General features: G+C 41.0%; 1 protein-coding gene across 1 annotated transcript in view; it reads right to left on the reverse strand.

Annotated features, from left to right (window-relative positions):
• Nucleotides 1-16,224: 16,224 nt before the first annotated feature.
• ABCC4 (ATP binding cassette subfamily C member 4 (PEL blood group)) overlaps nt 16,225-18,453 on the reverse strand; it is a 242,544-nt gene continuing 240,315 nt past the window's right edge. The window contains exon 31 of the mRNA XM_070579065.1: nt 16,225-18,032. Within this exon, the coding sequence (XP_070435166.1) occupies nt 17,925-18,032 (108 nt within the window). The 3' untranslated portion in view covers nt 16,225-17,924. The remainder of the gene's footprint in view (nt 18,033-18,453) is intronic.

Below are 18,453 nucleotides of genomic sequence, written 5' to 3' on the forward strand. Positions count from 1 at the left end.
TCCCTTTTAAAATGGTATAACACACCTGGGGAGACCAGGAAGTAAGGTCACCTGATGCGTTAAGGTACGACGCCCGTGGATATGCAAGCACATTTGTCAACTCATTGCGGCATGCTGTCTATTCAATAATTACCAGCCTGTTATGACACCCATAATCTCAGCATATATTTGTGACAGTACTCAATGTTCTTTATATATTAAAACAATTTATTCTACTCAACTTTTCTCATGAATGTATCTAAAAGATGGCAGTTTTAAACAAAAAGCCAATCTTGTGGCTCTGAACAAAGAAAAAGTTTAGAACGAAGGTGAATAATTTCAGCCTCCACATCCTGAAAAACTGGAAGATGAGCTATCCAAGATGAAATAATTAATGATTTTTGGAGCAGCGCATTGCAAAGATACCCAAATATTGCAAAACATGTGGTGTGGTGCTCTTCTTCCCTTTGCTACAACACCCTCTGGGCTCCAACAAAAACAAAGTAAATGAATAGACTTGATGTTGCACCTGATATGAAGTTCTGACTCAGCCCCATTGTTCCCAACGTTAATACCTGATAAAGAGAGAGATGTAAAATAGAGTTCATTAAAAATCTATTCAGTTTGTTGTGATTTATAATGCACAATGTAAACTAAAACATGCTTTACCTTATTCTTTATAAAGTTTGTTCTCAATAAAGTTGAATTTGCATGTTATTATTAGTTATAGTGTATATAAAAAGCACATAAATTATCAATAATAAAAAGACAATTCAATAAAAATTGAGCAAAAGATTCGAACAGACCTCTCATTAAAGAAACCTACATGGCAAGTAAACAGATGCAAAGATGTTCAACATCACTAGCTATTAAGGACTGCAAATCAAAACCAAATGAGATACCACTACACACCTATCAGAATGGCTACAATTAAAAAGACTGACAGTACCAAGAGTTGGTGAGGATTTAGAGAAGGTTGAATTCTCATTCATTGCTTAACACAAAAGAAACTTATTCTCTTACAGTTCTGGAGGCCAGAAGTCCAAAATCAAGGTGCAGACAGGGCTCCGCTCCGGGAGGCTCTAGCAGAGAACCCTTCCTCTTCCAGCTTCTGGTGGCTGCTGGCATTCCTTGGCTTCTGGCTGCATCTCTCTCTGCTCTATCATCATATCACCTCTCTTCCATGAGTCTCTCTCAAAACTCCCTCTGCCTCTCTCTTATAAGGATACATGTGATGGCACTTACAGCCTGCCCAGAAAGTCCAGGATAAATTCCTCCTCTCAGTCTTCAACTTAACCACATCTTTTGCCACATAAGGTAATTTTCCTAGGTTCCAGGGACCAGGATGCAGATGTATCTTCAGCCCACTACATAATCCATAATCATCAACTGGTGAATGGATAAACAAATTGTGATACATCCATACAGTGGAATAGCACTCAGGCTTACGTAGGAACTAGCTACTGATAAATGCAACAACATGGATGGATTTCAAAAGCACTCTGGCTCAGTAAAAAAAGCTAGATTCAAAAGACTACAAACTGTATTATTCCATTCATATGATATTCTAGAAAAGACAGTACCGTAGGGATAAAAACCTGATCAGTGGTTGCCAAGGGCTGGAGGTGCAAGAAAGGGAATGACTTCAAAGGGACATGAGGGAATTTGGGGGTGATGGAAATGTTACATATATTGATTGTGGTGTTGGTCACATGACTATATACCTTTCAAAACTCATCAAACTGTACATTTAAAATTGGTGGATTTTATTTTATATAAAGTATGCCTCAATAAACCCATTTTTAAATAAGCGTATCAATCAAGTTTTGATAATTTCATGCATTTAATCTAAGATGACTTTTTTTGAGCTCCTGATAATGTTCTGTCAAGATGTTGTAGTTTTTCACTGGTCTGTGGCTTAAAAAAAGTTGGGAAAATTTCCTTTCCTTCTTCTGTCTTCCTTGGAATACATCATCAGCCACTGTGAAGAAGATAAGAAGAAGAATTCCATACCAAGACCACATTTGTCCGAGTACATGAAAATTCTCTAAATTTCTTGTAACTCGGCAGCCCTACAGAATTTCTTTCCCAGCCCACCACATCCATCTCCTAACCAGTTTCTGGCCTTCATCTCTCTCCATCTAGATTCCTTCTCCATAGTGACACCAAAATTACCTTCCTAAAAACCAAATCTGATCATGTGAATCTTAGGCTTAAAAATTATTTGTTTTTTCCCTCTGTAAGATAAATTCATACGCTGTGCCATTTAGAACTCTTAATAATACACCCTCAAACCTGTCTTCTAGCCTCATTATCCACTACCTTCCGGAATGTACGCTCTTTGTTTCTGACTTCTGAACATCTTACTATTTCCTACATCCAGTGCATTTCATACTTCTGTGATTTTGCTTATATTCTTTCTGGTTTTCAGTATGCCCTCCCTCCAATCACCTCATCATATGTTGATTGGTTTAGGCTTCAGGCCACTGCCCATCTCTGAATCAATATGGTGGCAAGGGGGTGAAATTCCTCCGATGGTTTGGACCAGCAGTTCTCAACTCTGACTGCACATTAGAATCACCCCTCACTCCAGAGATCCCGATTCAGTTGTAGATGTGTCTGGGCATTAGAGAAGCTCCCCAAGTGATTTTAATACGTAGCCAGGTTTATGAACCATTGGCTTTGGCCAATCCAAGACAACTACAAGTGGCTGCCACTCATTGGGGGAGGGGTAGACGGATGCTGGGAGACCATCGGCACAATTACAGTTGCACTGCTATGTTTTGTTGATAAGGCAAATGCTCCTTGAAGAGAGCTACCTTGCATTCAGCAACACTTTAAAATGAAATTGTTTTTTATGAATCCATCCTCTACATAAAGTTGAAGAACAGCACTACGTGTTTTCTGGACAGTCCATTTGGTTTCCTCTACACGTACAGCTTGGTGCTCATCAAACATCCAGGAATTGCCTCCCAACAGTTCTTTATGGCCTTTGTCCACTGGATGAGAACCCTTAAATTCATACACCAGCTGCAAGCTTTCTTAGGCCTCCTTTAGAGATGATAAGGGACAGAACGGTCATGGTAGAGATATGGGTCGTCCCTAGAAGTGAAGCGTGCTAGGCACTTCCGGCTTCCTTGCAGCGCCCAGAATCTCGGAAGGTTATCCGTAATTGTGTGTGTGTGTGTGTGTGTGTGCGCGCGCACACACACACACACACATTTTCAGGCTGCCTTGAGTGCCTGCGGGTAACACGAGGGAAGGCAGCTCCGGAGCCCACCTACAGCGCACCAGGTGAGAACGGAATGGGCATCATCACACTCCGTTTTGTGGGCAGGACGGGATCCCTTTAAACTATATCCAAGCCTGCCTTGCCTATTCCAAGCGTACCTCATTCTTTTCTTGTGGCCAGGGAACTAACAGAGTGCAGATTCCTCAAAAAAAAAAAAAAAAAAAAAAAAAATTCTAGAAAAGCCTATTCTCAGCGCGCCCTTCATTAGGAGTCCATCCTCAGTGGCTACCTTGTAGCCATGACTGCCTTTGTGTCTACATAGCCCTTTCTGGGGCCGCTTAGCACTCGCCTCCTTTTCACTCGAGAGGCAGAAGGCCTCCCATCTCTTCCCTGAGCCACCTTCCCACCGGCGGAGGACACCCTGCGGGAGAGCTGGGAGACGCCTCGCTCAGCCCGGGACCTCCCCGTGGGAACGCGCCCGCGATCGCTCTCCCCTGGGGCCGGTGCGGCGCCCTTCCCGCCCCCGGGGCCGGGAGGCCGGGCCTGTGATCGCGTTCCAGGCAGCAGCCGGGCTGCCGGGCGGCCCGGCAGAAGGCGGGCGCTGTGATCCGCGGCCAGGGAGCGCGCGCGCCGAGCGACCTGGGGCGCCCGCGCCCGCCCGCCTGTGATCGCGGGCCAAGCGCAGCGCGCAGCCCGCAGCCTGCGCTCGGTGCCCCCGCCGAAAGAGGCCGGGACAAAGGGATCTGGGAACCGGGCTCAGGCCGGCGGCCTTGGTCTGCTGCGGCCCCCCGGAGGCCTCATGCGCCCTTCTGCACCCCACCATTGGCCAAGTGCAGCGAGGCTCTCCCAAAACCTTCCCAACAGGGATCCCTAATGTCCGCTCGCTTCGAGACAGATCCCAAGGCCACCCAGCCCCAAGCCACAGAATGCAGCCCTTGGGCTGCTTGTCGTGTGCATGAGAAAAGAGGAAAAGGTGCTGTCGGCAGTGCCTGGCTTGCTGAGCAGTGTCCGGTTCGAGGAAGACCTCTCTGGCGTGGTATTTTAATTCAACACAGGGTGGTTATCAGAACAGGTGTGAATCGTTGAGTGAGAAAGAAACATGTCTCCCTAAACGACCCCCTATGCAATCTGAAAGCAGACAAAAGCCGCACATTAGCATAGGTTTTGCAAAGCCACCTGTTCAAATAACTCAGGCAAATAGTGAAAAACAGCCTTGGAAAGAAGAACCCAAAACCAGGGCAAATACTTGAACACAAGACGAAGGATTAAGCTTCATCTCAGTAACTGGCAGGGCGGGGGAGAGGTGCTCCCCGTTTGTAACACTAGCCAGCAGGGGTTATTTTTAGCAGCCTATCTGATCCCATGAGATGGTGAGACAGCAGCTTTCATAGCCTTGTCAAAATAAAAATATGGGAGAAAAATCTGCCCTGCTCTAATCCAGCAAGAATTTATGTTTGAAAATCCTGATTCCATGTAATGGGTGAGCAGATAGGATTTTGTTCTCAAACAATAGGTAGGCCCTGGAGAGGCTGTATCACTGATTGTTGCTACTGCCTGCTGACATCCCAAGAAAATAAAAACACGATTTCATCATCAATTTTCAATATTTTTGAAATGTTATTTTTACATTTGTTTTGTGGCATAAAAGAAAAGCGGGGGAAGCAGTGGGAACACTGCAGAGAGAGGAGCCAAGAGAAACTTGACTTGAGGAGAGTGGGTGGGAGATCAAAGCGTGGCAGTGGCTGAGCTGGTGAGGAAGGACCAGGGCCCAGCAGTGTGGGAACAGAGCCCAGTGATGCAATGGGAATGTACGCAAAGGGGCTAGAACCGCCCTTAGACCAGGGCAAGAGGCCTCTGCCCTGAGCTCATACTTTAGAGGACGTCTTTCTGGCCCTCCGCTAACCTGGCCAGTCCCCATGGGGTGAAGCATCTGAGAGCCAAGGGGACACACCCATCCAGAGCCCATTTCCTCGGGTGCTCACTAAGCAAAGTGTGGTCCACAAACCAGCAGCGACAGCATTACCTAGAAGCTTGTTAGAAATGCAGGCTCTCAGCCCTCGGACCTATAGCATGTTCACAAGAGTCTGCGTTTTAACAAGATCCCTAAGTGGATTCTATGCACATTAATGATCCAGAAGCACTGATCTAGACCACTCAAGGTACACAGGATCCCAGAATGGCCTGCACACATAGCCCCAGCCCACTTCAAGAATTTACATGGCCTGTTGCCCGAGTCCATCCTTCCAAGGGCCACAGCACAGCCCCAGGCAACATTGCTGGTTTGAGGAGTCCTGGGCCTGGGGGCCCATTTGTGAGGGTCCGGCAGGGTAGACAGAACTTGACTGTGCTATCTGGGATGTCCTTACTTGTTCAAATGAGGCTCTTTAAGGTGTGGGCTCTGGACATGGGCCAGCTCTCCCCATGCCTCCATGTTTCAGCACAGAACTCTGAGAATTCATGAATTCTAAATTTGAATCACAGCCTTCCAGGTAGTTCTGAAGGATTATCAAGGTGGGAGGATAACACATATTTTATTGAACGACTTTGTTAGCTTGATTTTTAGCTTTATCTATTCAGACATGTGATATGTGGTCCTCCATTTGTGCTCTTGCTGTGGGTGGGAAAATATTAGGGGTGGGTCCTGCCAGTAGTAGACACTTCCTACATTAAAGCAGAGAAAAACCAGAAAGAACTGATATAACATAGCACGCTTAACACATAAATGCACTGTCTCCAATTAGTTATCCAAAAGTTTAAACCGTGTCTGAATTTTTTGATTTTGAGATGTAGGTGGCACTTGTTTGCCTGACACAAGGATCAACCTGTTCAGCTAATACTCAGTGTGAAAGCCATTCATTCTTTTGACCAACACTGATTATTCTCCTATGGTCCAGATGCCATGTTTAGCCAGGCTCTGATGCCCTCAAAAACTCCCTTGGCACCTTAAGCAAGCTAAACCTCTCTACTAAGCAGGCCTGGTTCTTCAAGTTCCTTCTCCCCAAAATGATGACTCTAAGTCAAGTCCTACAATATCCTTCAACCAACTCTGATCCCCAGTGGATTTGAGAGATAATTTGCCTTCATAGGCAAGATTGTCAGATGGGTGGTACTCAAATCTGTTTATCTGGATGTACAAAGTGAAGCCAAATTCAATTGCCTATGTTTTATCCAGGATATTGGCGATTTCCTTATTGTGATTTAATATTGTTATGCAACCTGGTTGTTGAGATATCTTGACTGGTGAAGTTTCTGTCATGTTTACCAAGGATGAGTTCTTCTCTTCCAGATGTGTCACAAACACCCACAAACACCCACTTCCCCAAATCATGCCTGGAATCCACTGCTTCTTCTATTAGGGAGAAAGCAATATGGTAAACTCATTTACGTTGAAGTGTTAGTGGTTTAATGTTTTATACCTTCATAAGAATACAGTATCTTATTTTTAAAAGGACGTCAAGGAAAGAGCACAAGGTATCTACATGAATGAATCACCAAGGATGGCCCCTCAAGCATCAGTGGGAGGATTTCCCCAGGGTTCCTTAAATCACAATGCATGGTCTACCTACTCCAAAACTGAGCCTTGAAGAGAGGCTCCTAGCACTGATGAAATCAATTGCTGATCCAAGATAGAACTTGTTCTCAAAAGACTGTACTATCTCCATCCCAAAGACTAATAGTCAGGAAATCCTTTCAGCTGGAGTTATGTTCTAGTTAAGAGGAGAAGGAACAAAGGTGAGAAGGCAAAGAAGATAACCAAAGCTACCTGCAGACAGCTAACCTGTCCTCCTCCATAGGCTGGGCGTCGTGGCCAGGCTGGCTGGTTGACACAGCCTATCTACCGGTCCTCACCTCTGGAGCCCAGCTGCTTGAGAAGGACTTGAAAGTCCAAATTCCACCAGAGGAAGTGCATAGTTGTCTCAGGTTCCTAGTTGTCATCTGCATCTCTGCCCCCACATATGTATCAGAGGCACAAACATTATGAGAATATGGGGAAACACCAAGTTTCTCAGGGAAATTTGGCTAAACATATTCCTTTGTCCTAGAACTGATTTTAGGTGCTTCCCCAACAGACATGTGGCTGGAAATCTAGACCCATTATGTAATTCAGACGCCAAAATTTCAGTATTAAACAGATCTGATATAGAACAGAACGTTATTGTTGCTGTTTGGAAGCTGCATTGACAAAGTCGGTTGTGTTCATCACTGTTAACTTGATTTTCTTCTTAACTCTTTTATTTTTTTAGATTGGCACCTGAGCTAACAACTGTTGCCAATCTTTATTTTTTTTCTGCTTTTTCTCCCCAAATCTCCTCAGTACATAGTTGTATATTTCACTTGTAGGTCCTTCTAGTTGTGGCATGTGGGATGCCGCCTCAGCGTGGCCTGACCAGCAGTGCCATGTCCACGCCCAGGATCCGAACCAGAGAAGCCCTGGGCCGCTGATGTGGAGCATGAGAACTTAACCATTCGGCCATGGGCCGGCCCCTTAACGCTTTTGCAGTAATATTTATGTATTTATAAAAAAGATAAGACATTATTCATAAATAAAATATATAAAAATATATATGTAAATATATAAAATAAAATAAATGTATGTACCTAAATAAAATATAAACTCACTAATTTCTTCTAACTGAAAGAGGCACTATGATTTCTCTTTATGTATTTTCTGGACTTTAGAATTAACCATGCTCATTGTAGGCAATTTGGAAAATTCAGAAAACCTACGGAAGTAAAAGTCAGTGATAATCAAACCAGTCAGAAATAACTGTTAACATTTCGATTATTTAATTTTAAAGAGTTTTAAAGATACAAATGTGCTTTACAAAACGTTTAAAAATTTAGATAATTTTTCTCACGTCAATATTATGGGTATTTACCCCACACCATTAAATTATCTTGGAAAGATTATTTTATTGGCTGCTTAATATTTTATTGCATGAACAAAGCAACTTTGGGCTCTTGTTGAAATTTAGCCTATTTCCATTTTTGATATTGCAACAAATATCTTTAAATGTATTTTTTTGTTGGAATTTATTGTTATATTGTTTGGGTTGATTCCTAGAAGAGAAATTTTGGGGCCAAAATATAGGAACATTTTAAGGACCTTGACAGTTGTTACCAGGTGACACTTCAGAAAGTTTATTCACTTCCACCAGCGTGTTTGAAAGAGCTTGGTTTGCTGTGGCCTTGCCAACAGTAAGTATGGAGTTTTAATACTTGCGAATTGGAAAACACAATGTATTCTCATTATTTTCACTGCATTCACCATAAAACAACAAGGAAGAAAAACTGGAAATGTTTCATAAAAGAAAGCAGCAAATATGAATATAACTTTAACGTGACTAGAGATGTTAATCTCTGTTTTGTGAAATCAGACATCTCTATTTCTCAGCATTATTTCAAATTGCCACGGTGAACTTCCTTGAAAATGGTTTCCTCTTTGGAGGAAAGGAATTCTAGAATCAATATCCTTCTCTTGGGTGCTTGTGTGTTGGCTTGGTTACTACAGCTACAAGAAGCTTCAAAACAGCCATGATGCTTTTTTATAACGTCCGCTAGTGGCAGAGTCAGATCAGTTAACCCAAGTCCTTAAGAAAACAAGTAAAAAGGAGCTCGTTTATTTTCATATCCAGAAACTGCACACCAGAATAAACTTGACTGGCACAACTCCAGATAGAAATATCTATGTATCATGGGAAAAAAGAGAGCCTTGTGGAGAAAATGAATTTATATCAGAACACACAGTTTGGGATAGTCTACAGTGCTTCTGTTGAGCAGAGAGGAGCAAGCTTTTTTCCAACTGTCCCTGGAGGCCCTGGGCATCCACTCCTCACAGCAGCTCTGTCGTTGACAGAACCTCCACTCGAAACGCAGGCGGATCCCACAAATGGCCACACCCTTCAACAACAGTGGAGTGAATGACACAGTCCTGGAAATCTGGCCCATCAGTGATCTGCATCTGGCATTTTTATATCCTTAAAAGATCACATAATACTGCATCTTGCCTCTGTGAAAAATAATTTTGTTTGGAGGACGCACCTTGACTCCACCTGCTCCCTGGTTCAAGGTGTGCTTTCGCCTCCAGCTAGACCGGAGCACTGCAGCTGGGAGGAAGTTGTGAGAGCCATACTCACAGAACTAAAACTTGTCTGATGATTTTTATCGCATAGAGTCACGCAGACCACAGAGTCAACTCTTGCTCCTCTGGATGCGGATTCTTCATTCTGTGGTTGAGTTGTGCAAAGTTTTTTTTAACTTTTCATTTTGAAAAAATTTTAGATCTACATAAAAGTTGCAGTAATAGTACAATGAACTCCTGTGTATCCTTCATGTACGTTTACTCGCTTAACATTTTCCCTACATTTGCTTTCTCTCTTTATAAATAGATGAACATATTATTTCTGATTCGGGATCACATATAATAAAAATGATTATATGTTATTATATGTTTTATGTAATATATATAACATATATACATATGTAATAATTTTTGCTGAGCTATTTGAGAGTAAGTTGCAGACATCATAACCCTTCATCCCTCAAGACATCAGTATTTCCTAAGAACATTCTCTTACATAACCGTGGTATAATGAGTAAATTCAGGAAATTTAACATTGATACAACTTTATTATCTCCTACACAATTCTCATTCAAATTTTACCACTTCTCTCAGTACTGTCCTTACTGTATTTTTTTTATCCGGCATCAGACAATGCTTTCAATTGTCATTTCTTTTCAGTTTCCATTTAATCTGAAACACTTTCTCAGCCTTTAATTGCCATTGACATTTTTAAAGAGCACATCCCCATTGTTTTGTAGAATGTCCTCAATTTGGATTTGTCTGTTGATTTAGGCTATATATATTTTTTCTTTTGTGGGGAGGCAGGAATACCACAGAAATGATGTGTTGTTGTCATTGCCTCACACATCAAGAAACAAGGGTGTCAGCTGATCCATTGTTAGTAATGTTAACTCTGCTCACTTCGTTAGGGTGGTGTCTGGCAGAATTTTCCACTTTAAAGATACAATTCTCCCCTTATGAACTAATTAATCTGGGAAGATACTTTCAGTCTATGAAAGTTCCCTGTCTCCCTAACCCCCCCAAACATTCACCCATTTAGCAGCCAAGGTTGAATTTTGTTTGATGACAAGGATGGCTGCGACATGGTACTTTTCCTGTCAATCCTTCCACATTTATTAGCTGGCATTCTACCGCAAAAAAGAACTTTCCCGTTTCTCTCTCATCTATCTTATTAGAATCAGCATGGATTTTAAAAAATTTATTGTGTTATAAAATGGAAAGTTTTAAAATCCTCAGTCCTCTGTTGACTGTTCCTTTCTTCCTTACAACACTCCTAGTGTGGTATAAACTCTGTCTCTTAGAAACTCATTTTAATTTTTGTCTAGGTAGTCTGCAAAATTTAATTTTGAAAATGTTTTTCACGTAATGCCCTCCAAAATGAAATATGATTAACTTTTGGATCTAACACTGTTTTGGAATACCCAAAGCTTCCATCTATTGGGATGGATAATTGTGAGCTGGCTAGTTTTATGAGCATGGTTGCTGAGTGAAAGACTGAATTTAGTCAGAGTGGTCCAATGTGAGCTTTCTCTAAAACATTCTTAGTGTATCTAAGTCTTGATCTTGGTTCTTCTTGAAAAATTGTACAATCCCAATGTTGACCCCCAAGGTAAGTTAGATGCGCCTGGAGTATACATGGAGGGCTTACAGGGCTGGAGCATGTTATTCCTTTTATTAATGTTATTTTTTAGTTCTAAATTCAAATAAACATGTTCCTCTCGGCTTTTCAACACACTCCTGTTTTAGTTCTTGGAAGAATGAGGTTATTTTCCTTAGATCCTTAGATTTAAAAAGCAAAATATCAGTTAATCATATTCTTTCTGCTTTTAAAGGAAAATCAACAGTTCCCACATAAAACCTTGTGTTATCCAAAGGGGTTTTAAGTGACTTGATGTGTTCCCAGGTATCTTCTCCAACAAGACCATACTGTAGGTTCAATAACATAGGTGTAAACATATGCACAGTATTTTGTTTTTTAAATACCTTTTTAGACTTAAGAAAAACTCTAACCTGGAGGAGTTTATTTTTAACTTTTTAATGCTATTAAATATTGGTAATGTATAATAGAGCCTTTTGAAAGCCTATGTGGTCTAATTTTAAATATTATGAAACATTTTTGCCTGATAAGGTAGCAATTAATAAAGAGGCTAGTAATTATTGAGAGCTAACCACATATTCAGCACTGTTCTGAACCAGTGCTTCTTAACTGTCTGGGATTACAGTTTAGTTATTTAAAAATTTTAAGCCATTGCAAACTAATAGATGATTCAACTGCACATGGCTAGCAAGTGGCTCAAGCTACACACACCTCACCATGCAAGTTCAACTCTCAGACAGGTCTCTATCCTGTTCAACAAGATTCTACCGATCCTAAGTTGGGATGTCATGGCAATATCAAATGGCTGAAAAGTCTCTAGCTTTCTTGAAATTCCTAGTTACAAATAGTTCATGGACTGGCACTAGCCCACAGACCATATACCGTGTCACTGTCACATTGAATCTTTGCAACAGCCCTCTGAGAAAAGTGCTATCCCCATCTCAATTTGACAAACAAATTGAAGCATAGTGTGCTTCCCAACCCCAAGAGCCTGCAATTAGCAGGTAGCAGAACTTGTATCCAAACCCACACAGCCAATGCAGAGGGGCCAGGATTTGAACTTGGAGGACCGACTCCAGAGCTTGTGCTCTTCCCCATGCACTTGTTTCATTTTAACCATATGTGAAGAACAGTGTGGTTTAGGCCGTCAGACAAGGACTTCCTCCAATATACCTTCTACAGTCTAGAAACCCACCTTTATCTACACTTATCTTGCTCTCTTCTCTTGGTGGCAGAGGGGACTCTCTTCCCGTCCAGCGTCAATGATTCCAACCTTTCTTTGGATGCTCTCGGTCCATCAACCATCCCAACCAAAGTAACTGTGCAAGGGCAGGAACTATATCCATTTTCCAGACACAGAAGCTGAGGTTAAAAGGTTGAGACACTTACCTGGGCATGAAACTAGGGCTACATGGCTATAGAGTGACCGTGTCCCCTTTTGTCAAGTGTGGAGCCAGTTTACTGTCCTGGCACCTTGGCTGATTAGGGCTTTCCTTTCACTCTCCAGTGTCCCACTTTAGGCAGTACGTTCTTTGGTCACCCACATTGCTAGCGAGTGGCAGAGACAGAATTGGCATTCTGATCTGTGTGACTGACTCCAAAATGAGGGCTTTCTATAATCCCAGGCTACCTCTTAAAATTTCAAAATTATAAAGTTTAGAAGGAATATTTGTTCTCAGTCATTATTCATTCGGCCAGCATTTATTGAGCACCCGCTATGTGACACTGTGCTAGAAGATGTGGCTAAAAACTGAAGAGGGCACAATTCAAGTCTTTAGAAGCTCATGTTTTAGTGAGAACAGACCACCTTATATCAGGGCAGGCTACATTATTTACAGGGCCCAGTGCAAAATGGAGAAAGCAAGGCCCTTTGTTTGAAAATTAAGTATTTCAAGACAGCGACAACAGGACATTAAATCAAGTATGGTTCAGTTTAACCAAGGAGGGGATAGTCAAATTATTATAGAAATACATAGAAGTTGCCTAGGATGAAGACTGATCTTAAGATGGCTTCCTACAAGAGATGAAAACTAGACTGACCCTAGAGAATGAGGATCTCTCTCCTACATGGACCTTGTCTATTTTTTAGACCACAGGGTATTGAGGACAATCACTTAGTTATTCTGACTTAAACATCAATCACCAAGAGTTTTCTGCCACAGTATATCTTAATTGCCTATCTCTGGAGCTGTGACACATATCAGGAGGAACATGGAGATGTGCTGCCCAGATCTCCCTTTAGAGATCTGTTCCCCAGCTGCTGGAAGTGCTGCTAGTGGGCAACCTTCAGCCACCAGCCCTTCAGGGGGAATCTATATGCAATGACCAAGCAAGGTGGAGGTATAAAGTCCTGGTCACTGGCCCATGGCAGGACAACCCTGATGAGACATCTTAGTCCCAGAGTCCCCAGTGGGGTCAGCCATGGTAGTCTGGCCAGCATTCCAGCTTGACTTTTCCCTCTGCCCTATCCCTCTTGATTCCACAGGTGTTGATCCCAAGGGCACCCACAAAAAGACATCCCAAATACTAAACTCCATGTCAGAGTCTATATCCTAGAGAACCAAACTGCAACACGTATTTAAAAGACTCCAGAACTTGGGGAGGATTTTTATTTGAAAATTATTTATTATACACGTACTTATTTCTAAATCCAGAATGAAATATAAAATGGTGGAAACAAGGACTTTGTGTGTGAATGTGGTTACCCTTTGGTTTACAATCCACAATTTGATAAGGATCAACTGCCTATTAAAATGCATATACCACATTTTGTTGAAATTAATCCATGTATTGCACTTCTTGAGGAAAACTATAACTATTTTGCAATCTGTACTTGTGGAATAATGTAGTCCATAACTGGTTTATGGAACAGAACGTAATTTCCTTTTTTTGACACAATTTTCAGTAAATGAACTTTGAGAATTAGGTCATTTGGTGACTAAACTGGGTTGACCATAAACATGGCTTCTAGATTTTTTTTGGGGGGGGTGGAGGGGTTTAATTTGAACTTTCTTAGTTTTCTTCATTCCAAGTGAAAGATTTCTTTCCCTTTAGTCAAATATAAGTTCGTCCATTCCTGGAATTACATTAGAGGAATTACAAGGAAGTTTTTTCTTGAGATGTGGTGTCCAGGCATCATGCAGTTTTCTAGGTAAAAATGTAAACTGAAAACACTCCAAAACAGAATTGGTTGTGGAAAGTGACTTACATATTCAGGTGTTAAATCTAACACTTCAGGGAATAAGATTCTGAACATCATTAAACTTTTCCCAATTAGACATGAAAATAAATACTCAGGTTTGAGGAGATGGGCTTCTAACATCTCCAGTCAAATCGTCTGAAAGAAAACCACCGATTTTCACTGGCTTACATAGGGACTAATTAATCAGCTGATAAATTAACAACTCACCAAATCATCACAATACTTGAGTCTAACTCACTGCTTCACTGAATTGACTTAAATTGTTTCTTCACAAGATACCAACCATTTATGGCGTCATTAAAAGTACTTAGCATTAGATTGATTTTTGTTTGTATCCTTCCTATTAGAGGAGATTAAAAAATGAAGAGGGTGACTTTGGAGGTGACGGCTAAGTTTATGGCATGGATTCTGGGGTTGGTTTCACTACTGTATACTTACCACCAAAACTCATCAAGTTGTATATATTACAGAAGTACAGCTTTTTGTAAATCAATCAAAGTGATTTAAAAAAAAAACCCAGAAGCCAGAAAAATGTTACAGTTCTCTTTTAATTTCTGCTGCAATTGAAGAGAGTAAGTGGGATTTATTAATTGGTTAGAGAAAAAATAGACCTTGACTACTCATGCCCCAAGAGCTTCAAATGAGGCCATCTGCTATGGGCCACCAGACAACCCTTGAACAGCCTTACATTTTAAGACCTCAGCAGAGATAACTTCCCAGATGCAGATTATTCAGTTTTAGACGACTGAGCCACTGAATTTGAATAAGATTCTAAAAGAAAGACAAGGCTGAGAACTTTTTAGGTAACAATTGTGAAGTACGACATACAGCAGAAAAGTGCAGAAAATACATGAAGAGCCCAATGAATACCGATCTAACCATCAGGCAGCCAAAAACCCCCATGATTTAAGCATCCTAGAAGTTGCCCTTTTTTTTTTTCCAATTACCACCACCTTCCACCTCCCCAAAGTGAAGCCCTGTTCTGACTTTGAACACTGTTGTTCAGTTGTTGGAACTTTGTATAAATGGAATCATAAATGTCCTTTTGGGTCGGGCTTCTTCAGTCTTTGAGATTCACCTGCGTTGTCGAGGTAGTTGAATCGCTTTCGTTGCTGTAGAGTATTCCATGGCATCATAGTTCATTTACCAGCTGTCGCTGCTGAGCATCTGGATTATTTCCGGTTTGGGGCTATCCAGAATTATGTTTCTAGGAACATCCTTAAACACATCTCTTGGAGCACATGTGTACAGCCTTGGAGTAGAATCAACAGATCACAGGGTGCGCAGCTGGAGTAAATGCTGTCAGACTGTTTTCCAAAGCCGTTTTGTCAATATACACACAGCAGGGCATGCGAGTTCCCACTGCTCCACTGGTGCTTGATTGGTCTTCTCAATCTTTTTAATTTTAGCCATTCCATTGGGTGTCTGGTGGTATCTCATGGTGGTTTTAATTTGCATTTCCCTAGTTACCAACAAGAGTGAGCACTTTTCCAGTTATTGGCCATTTGGATATTCTCTTTTGTGAAGTGCCTATTCAAGTCTCTTGTTCATTTCTCTAATTGGGCTTTCTGTGTTTTTCCTGATGAGTTTTAGGAGTTATGTTCTAGCTAAGTTCTCAGACTTCTGTCTGCCTCAGAATCACATTTAGAGTTTTTAAGACACAGACTACTGGGCCCCACTAGAGTTTCTGATTCAGTAGATCTGGGGTGAGATACAAGAATCTGCACTTCTAACAAGTTCTTAGGTGATGCTGATGGTCCAGGGACCACGCTTTGAGAACCATTATTCCATAGTGTTTTAAATGTAGCAGCAACAGATGTTTCTTGCTAGTTTAGGGCAAAGTTACCTTTCAAAAAACAAAAACTTCAACAATTTAATACTTGTTCAAGTCTAGGGCATAAGCTAATATTCTTCCTTCATGGAAGGGGTGCAACTGGACTTGCTTCAATGGCAACTGTTTCAATCCGTCTGAAACCCACCTATTTGCTTATAATATTTGGTACACCTAATTAGCTAAGAGAACCTTTGAGAATGGAAGATATTTTTTGATCTCAGAAAGACTCACTGGCTTTCAACAGCAGAGACATGAGTCAGTTATCCCTCTAAGAACAAGAATACAGATCTCTGAATGGAGATGAAAACTGTCATTTATTTCAATTGAATTTCGTTTCATTAAAAAATTCTATGATGACGTTAAAACAGAAATAAAATAGAAACATATTTATTTAACTGATTTTAACCTATAAAGACCAAATAAACACAGACATATTTCACATATTTCCACTGTTTTAACAAACCGCATTATTATCACTGTTGTCATGTCAGTTTCCTGAAATACTCACCATGACTATTAAACAATTTACTGGACTAAACATTAACTATATTATTCCTAAATACAAAGAGTCAAACAGCAACTGCACTCAATGTATTTTGGTAATTTGCTGTGGGTGTGCTTTTTAAGGCTTGATTCTAGAAAACATCTGTTTCTCTCTGTTGAAGAGTCCCCAAACCAGCTATATGAAGGCACATATGTTAACATATGCAATTTGAGGGTGGTTACACCTTATTCTGAGAGGTCTTGAGAGTCTACTTAAAATCGTGACAGTAAAACCTTTAGCAGCTTGAGCTCAACATACCATAGACACCACCATCGAGAAAAACTGAAGACCCAGAGTTCAAATACAGTACACAGCAGGCCATAGGAAGTACTGTGGTTTGTTGAATCACTAATCAGAAAGACCTGAAACAAACTGCTCTTAGTGGTCCAAAGTAAACTGACCGGGGCAGGCTCATGAAAGTGGACCTTCTGGGTGCATCCTGAGAACAGACGACATAATTACAGTCAATGTTTCCAACAATTTTCAGTTCTCACCACCAAGTCAGGAGAGCCTATGCATGCAATTGGGAAAGGGTTTCAATAAAGGCTAAACCAAAAGGCTTATAGTCAACAGAGGGTTAACTGTCAGTAAACCAGAAATCCAAATAAGACTACTACTTCCTATTTAGGAATTCCAGTTAGTGGTTTGGGCTTTTTTGAAAATATCGCCATGCTGAGTCTAAAACTGCAATGGTTACCATGTCAGAGTCGTGCAGTCTAAACGTCAATCGACGACCACACTTGAGTCCTTCAATATCAAATCACCTATAAGGGCTCCTATTTTGAGAACGCATTATTTTCTCTTCATTCTCTTTTAGAACATGCAATTAAATATTGTCCTTCTGTATTTTAACCATACTATCTTTTTTGGGGGCTGGGGGACAGACCCTTCCTACTATAATGTCACAAACTAAAGTGTGTGTGTGTATATATATATATATATATTTTTCCCCCCTATTAGTTTTATCTGTACTATTTTAACCAGAGGTCTTTAGGGAAAATAACGGATCCTAGTTATGTTAAGGAAAGTGGTGAGACAAAATGGCAACTTCACACAGTCTTCAAGTAAACAGAATTCCTGATAAAACTGGAAAGTAATATGTAATCTTGGGGGCAGTAAAAAAAAAAAAATATGTGACAATTTTGTCTTACACCTTATAAAATGGGCTTTGGGTCTGGGGTCTCTTAAGGCACAAAACCTGGTAGACAGTTTTTATGGGTGGCCTGCACCTCTGATTTGAATAAGGAAAAAAAATACTATCACATATAAATAAAAACAATACAACATTTTGTTAGAGTTTGAAATGATTGGGTGAAGTTGGAGGAAAAATTCAAATAAACTAACATCTCTGTGTAAATATGTTTCGCTAGTGTGAAAAAAGTACAATATAGTTTATACAGTGCAAAAACCATTGAAAAAATGCCTTCAGAATAGACGACAATGCGGCAGAATCACAGTGCTGTCTCAAAAATAGTTAAGGCTGAGGGCTGTCCATTGGACACGTTCATAACCACATGGCCATTGTGAGTAATAGCAGGATAATTCCTTTTGAAGTACACCTGTAAAAAAAAAAAAAGCATACAAAGAACATGTTTAAAAGTTTTAAAGTCCTCCTCCCTGAGGCAATGCATTTCTATGTCCGTTTCTTCATGTGAAGCAAATCCTATATCACTAGTAGAGGCACAATTTAAAAAACAAGGATGGGGGTCAGCCCAGTGGCGTAGTGGTCAAGTTCGTGTGCTCAGCTTTGGCAGCCCGTGGTTCACAGGTTCGAATCCTGAGCGTGGACCTACACACCATTCATCAAGCCATGCTACGATGGTGTCCTATATACAAAATAGAGGAAGACTGGCACGGATGTTAGTTCAGGGCCAATCTTCTTCAAGCAAAAAGAGGAAGACTGGCAGCAGATGTTAGGTCAGGGCCAATCTTCCTCACCAAAAAACCCCAAAAAACAAGGAGGCATTTATTCTCTGGAGG

The sequence above is a fragment of the Equus przewalskii genome, chromosome 16, assembly GCF_037783145.1.
Source record: "Equus przewalskii isolate Varuska chromosome 16, EquPr2, whole genome shotgun sequence".
In the NCBI taxonomy this organism is placed as follows: domain Eukaryota; kingdom Metazoa; phylum Chordata; class Mammalia; order Perissodactyla; family Equidae; genus Equus; species Equus przewalskii.